General features: G+C 54.9%; 1 protein-coding gene across 1 annotated transcript in view; it reads left to right on the top strand.

The window, feature by feature from the left end:
• Positions 1-1,010: 1,010 nt before the first annotated feature.
• Positions 1,011-5,572, top strand: part of CALML4 (calmodulin like 4) — an 8,372-nt gene continuing 3,810 nt past the window's right edge. The window contains exons 1-3 of the mRNA XM_009641161.1: positions 1,011-1,050; positions 2,464-2,604; positions 3,281-3,469. Of these exons, the coding sequence (XP_009639456.1) occupies positions 1,011-1,050; positions 2,464-2,604; positions 3,281-3,469 (370 nt within the window). The remainder of the gene's footprint in view (positions 1,051-2,463; positions 2,605-3,280; positions 3,470-5,572) is intronic.

The raw sequence follows: 5,572 nt of genomic DNA, 5'->3' as shown, positions 1-5,572 counted from the left end.
CCCCCAGCCGAGCTGCTGGCCTGGCTTTTCTGGGGATGGGACAAAATTATGGATTTTTGTTCAGCATTTCCACATGTAATACTCACTTTTCAATGGCTTGGCTGCCAATTGAGTGGCAAAAGCAAAGCGCTGGAAGGGACCAGAAGATGTGAGCCAACGGGGCTGTTTGGGCTCGCCCCCAGCAGCTGGGGGCTCTGATGCTAATAAATAAAAACACAGACCATGGGGAGCTTTTTAACCTCAAAACCCCCTTTTTTTTAATCTCAAAAATCCCTTCTCCTCTCAGCCCGTCTGCGATGTCCCACCTCCGCTGTGTTTGCAGGGGGCACATCTGAACCCCCCCTTCCCCTGCAAGCCCAAGCCAAGCTCAGCCAGGCTGTGAAAAGCTGGAGTTAACTCCTTCTCCTGTCCACCAGGAAAACCCCTCCAGCAGTGAACTGCAAAGCTGTAAATCCCCCCCACACACCTTTCCCCAGCAGCAGCATCGGCAAGGCTGGATTTGTCTCCCGGCAGCTAAGCTTAGTGCAAGGTGTGCAGCTATTTGAGATTATCGAACATTTTGTCCTCAGCCAGCTCACCCCCACCCAGCCCGACCCCAACCACCCTTAAACCCCGACCGAGGGAAGCTCTTGCCCCGCTCCTCCCGACAGCATCGCTGCTGGGGGTCCTGGCCGGAGCCCCGAGGCTTCGGGCGGGCTGGGGAGAGCAGGAGCCGTGCTGGCAGCGGGATCCAGCCCCGGCAGGGATCAGGTCTCGTAGCCATAGCAGCGGGGTATTTATTACAGCCCGGCCGCACTCCACCCCGGGCTGGCGGACTTTAGCCCTTAATCGAATAGAAAAAGTAGCAGCAGAGCAAGCAGACGCCTCCAATCCCGACGAGGAGCATAAAACACAAGGAGGGTCCCCAAAAAAATGGTGAGTGAAGCGTTTCGGCTGGCATAAACTGCTCCCCGCCACCCAGATTTTAAAGCTGGTTTTTTTTTTTCTCTCTCCTTCTCCTTCCCCTCTTCATGCTACAGGCAAAATTTCTATCCCAGGATCAAATTAATGGTATGTACAGTTTTGTTCTGGCTTTGCTTAGGTTTTGTGGTTTTTTAACTAGCAAGATCAGCTTAACAAATTTTTATATAGATGGCATTTCCCCCAAAGTGTCCTGGTCTGGGCTTGTGCTCCCCCGCTTGCCCTCCTCGCAGCTCTCGAGGGGATCTGCTTGCTCTGAAACCAGAGAAATCTCCCCAATTTCATTAAGCCAGCGCCAGGCACAGGCAGGGAGCTGAAACCGCCCGCAGGCTGGATTGCACCGCGACCAGCAGAGCTAAACCAGCAACCTCCCAGCCCCATAAGCACGCCAGCCCCCGCCAAGCTAGCAGGGACCAGGAAAAACGTCAAGTGGCCATTTGCAGTACTGGAGGTATCACACATGATGGGAGCGAAGACGAAGGAGGAAGAGGAGGAAGGAGAGGGTGCAAGAAGTACAAATTCTCATTGCGAGGCACCGGGGCTCTCCCTGGGAAGGGGAACCCTGCCTCAGATGGGAAGGAGGAAGGGTTTGCTAGGAGAATGGCGGAAGAAAGCTGAAATAAGAGTATTATTGCAAATCTGTTAATCTGCAGCACCCTTGGGCTCAGCAGCTCTGCAGGATTGCTGCAGGGGAGGAGGCAGCCGGGGCAGGGGGAGGCCACGGCACCCACGGGGCACCCAGCACCCGCCACAGCACCCTGCACTCACGCCTGCGATAAGGTGTTGGGATAGCGAGGGTGAGGAGGGGAGCGGAGGGTGATCGCACCAAAATAAGCTGGGTTTTCCTTCCCTGGCTGCTCTGCAGCCAGGACTGTCCCTCTGCAGCACAACTTGCCCGTTAGCGTTGAGCGTGAGGAGGAGCGGAGCCTGCCGCTGCGCTGGGAGCAGGGTGGGAAGATGAGAGGTGGCAGCCTTATCTGGGTCAGCTGCAAGCCTGATTTATTTATTTATTCAAAAACTGCAAAGCCCGTGTTCGAGGGGGCAGGGGAGGGGGCGAGCTTTATTAAAATCCAGCCGGTGGCAGGGGCGAGTGCTGGGCCCTGCACAGAACGTGGCAGGGACCAAACCAGCATCCTCCACCGCTCCTGAGGGCCCCTTCCTTCAGCATCCCCTCCTGCCCCCCAGGAAGGCAGAGAAAAGTCCTTTTTAACAGTATTCTGCAGATCTGCAAGCCTGACTCCACTTTCAGCCTTGCTTCGTTAGGCTGAAGGACCCCAATTAGCTCAGCTAGTCACAAGCCTGGATTTTAATTGCCCTTGGCACTCTTCCCCGGGGTCCTCCCCCACTGTCCATCATCTTCCTTGAAACAAGACACCCCGAACCAGACACGAGATCCCTGTTGGAACCCTACCAACGCCGCCCGCCCGGGCAACGGGAGGAGAAACACCACCGGGAGATCAAGGTAATCTTACAGGGCATAACAGAGTTTTGGTTTTTAATTAGAGTTCAAGGAATGCTTTTCCCTGTACGACAAGAAACAAAAAGGCAAGATAAAAGCCTCTGACCTGATGGCAGTGATGCGGTGCCTGGGAGCCAGCCCGACGCCGGGAGAGGTGCAGAGGCACCTGCACTTGCACAAGATCGGTAAGCGAAGCGCGGCGGGTAGCACGTGCCTAAAACACACCGGGTTACAGCTGGAGAAATTCAACTTTTCGGTGGCCAGGAGGCTACGTGCAGAGGCAAGGAGGCTGCCCGCGGGCCCGTAGGTAATGCCCGCTCTCGGGTGAAACAGCCCGGGCAACGCAGAGTAACCAAGAGCAGTCACCAAACCCCAGTCCGATGTGCTAGAGAGTGACCAAACCAATCCAGCACAGCTTGAAACGGGGCCGGGAGAAAAGAAAAGCTTCGCGAGCGGCGGGAGGCACACGTATTGCGTACGGCCTCGGCGGCTGGGAAAGCGTCGACTCCAGCCAGCAGAGGTAGGAGGGCACAGAAGGATGCTCGTCTGCAGAATCGTGTAAATAAATTCAAAGTGCAAAGACCAAATCACGAGAGAAGGTGGGCTGGATTAAAAATTCTGGCTACAAGGTTTCAGAGCACGCGTCTAGCAAAGCTATAGATGGGTTTTTCAGGCCAGGAGAAAGCCCCCAGCACTGGTCCACCCTGGTCCAGACCAGAGTCAGGCAAATGGGAAAAGGTGCCCCAGGAAGGGGAACTGGGGGGCGGGGGGGACATGGATGACAGAGGAGGGGGATGCTCAGGTCTGGATCCAGGCTACAAAACTGAGCCGTTCCTAAAGAACCTGCTCTTATTTTTCCAGACAGAAACGCAGAGTTGGATTTCTCCACTTTCCTGAACATAATGTACAGGCAAACGAAGCAAGAGGAACCCGAGAGGGAAATCCTCACGGCCCTGTCCATGATAGACAGGCAGAAGAGAGGCGTTATTGCTGTTTCGGAGCTGAGAGCCAAACTTACAAGACTAGGAGAAAAGCTTTCTGAGGAAGAAGGTATTTTGCAATTCAAAGACATACCAAGCGCTTCCCCCCACCCATCTCCTTATTTCCTTCCTGATTTTCCTCCATAGGCAAATCTGGGATCAGGTGCTCCCAGCTGGGAAGGCAGGACCTGTGCCAACCTGGGTGGGGGGAGAAGGGATGTCCCCCATCGCGCCCGAGACGTGCCATGCACCGGGGCGTCGCGCCTTGCCCTCGCGTCCCCGGGTCCCCCCCACCGGCAGCAGCCCTGCCCCAGCCCCAGCCCCACCGTGGGCTTGTGCCTTCCCTTAAAACACTTTGCCCCCATAAAGCAGAGCCCCCAGCTGAGCCCGGGCGGGCGTGCAGAGCGGGGACGGTCCCAGCCACGTCTGCGCGCTGCGGCTAATTAGACTCACGTGGTGACGAAGCCTCCGTGCTGTTGTCATCACCCGCACCGCGACGGCGAAGCAGAGCCTCTGTGCCTGGCAGAAGAAGCTGCCCGATAACCCAGACACCTTTTCCTTTTCTCGAGTCCATTCCTGAACGATGATTTTTTCACCCCGAGATGCTTCGCTGGTTTTAAAAGCGAGCGCCTGTCCCTCGAAGGGCCCCGGGCGAGCGTCCGTCCCCCGGCTGTGGGGATGCTGCGGGGAGCACACAGGGCGCTGTTGCGGTCAGCTCTGAGGCCAGCACAATTTGGAAGAGAGAGAGGGGGACTTTTCAATTAAGATTCTTTGAAAAAACAAAAAGAAAACCACAAAACCAAACCTGTCCTGTTTGTCAGAAGTTTGCCCCCAAGGGGCTCAGCGGGAGGGAATTTCCAGGAAGCTGAAAATGACCAAACCCCTTCCGACAGCCGATTTTGCCCTAGGCATTTCATGCAGGTACATGGATTTTTTAAACGCATGCCCCACTTCTCCAGCTTTCCCAGCCCTGTCCACCCCTCCGCCCATCAGCCCCCCCAGACAACGGGGTGTCCTGTCCCCTCCTTGCTCCAAACCACATCACCCGTGGCTTCTCCCCCTGCTTGGTCTTTGGCAGAGAGCAAGTAGAAAACCCCATCAACGGTTTGCTATGGGCAAGGAGCAAGGTTTATCGGGGCTATGGGGCTCGTGCAGACCCCGTTAGGCTCCTCGGGGGTACCAGAGCTGTCTTTTCTAAGGTTAAAGTAGAATTTAGATTTAACCAGAGCAAGGTTGGTGGGTCCAGCCACCGTCGCCAGCTTCACGAGCGATACGCCAAGGCACGCCTTCGGAGTGTTTTCTTCTGTCATTTACCTGGAATAATAATTTACGCAGCTACTTACATCTGAAAACACTTCCAGAGCGATCATGAGAGCTGAACAACGAAGACATGGAGGCATTAACCCTAATTAAAGGCATCCTAGCAAGAACCGCTGTTACATAAAGGAGATTTGGGGGGCGCGGGGGGGATTTCCCATTACTTTGGGAGTAGACGCGCAGCCTATACGCCGACCTGTAACCAGGCGCTATAGACGCAACCGTAGCGAGCGATGCTTCCTCTCAACAAGAAATTCCCCCTTTGGCTCAGCGCGCTGAACCCCGGCTCGCTGAGCTGCTATAAATATTTGATGCCAGAACAGCCTCGACGTCGTTAGTGTCTGCGACTGTTCGGTAACTACGGGCACAAACCTTCATTTACAGCGGCTCCGGAAAAGCCTTCACTCCATTTTAATTTAACGTCCTTTTACTAAATGCAAACAGAAGCCCTTTTCTCCTGTGTTATTTTTAAATGTTCTAGGCAAGATCAAAAATTGGTTTTTTGTTTAATTTATGCCCTTAGAAACATTGGATTACCATCGAGGTATTCTTTTTGAAAGGATTGGCTCTCCTGGGAAGGAAGAGCTGTTCCTTACCTTACAGCAACAGCAGGGCTCACGACAGCCCCTCATTTACCCCACGCTGCAGCCAGATCCCGTGGCAGCAGCCCCCACGGGGCCGCGCTTACCCCCGTCATATTCGCCGATACCCAACTGCAAGCAGAGGGGAAAACAGCATCGCATCCCGTACCCGCACGAACAGCAGAGAGGGGAAACAGGTTACGCTGCTTGTAAAGGCCGGCCACAACTATTTATACTAAAACAGCTTTTTTTTCCCCCCCTAAACCTCCCCCCCA

This window comes from Egretta garzetta, unplaced genomic scaffold (genome assembly GCF_000687185.1).
Source record: "Egretta garzetta isolate BGI_Z169 unplaced genomic scaffold, ASM68718v1 scaffold276, whole genome shotgun sequence".
Lineage (NCBI taxonomy): Eukaryota > Metazoa > Chordata > Aves > Pelecaniformes > Ardeidae > Egretta > Egretta garzetta.
Note: the sequence above shows the minus strand (reverse complement) of the source record. Positions and strands in the feature narration are given on the sequence as shown.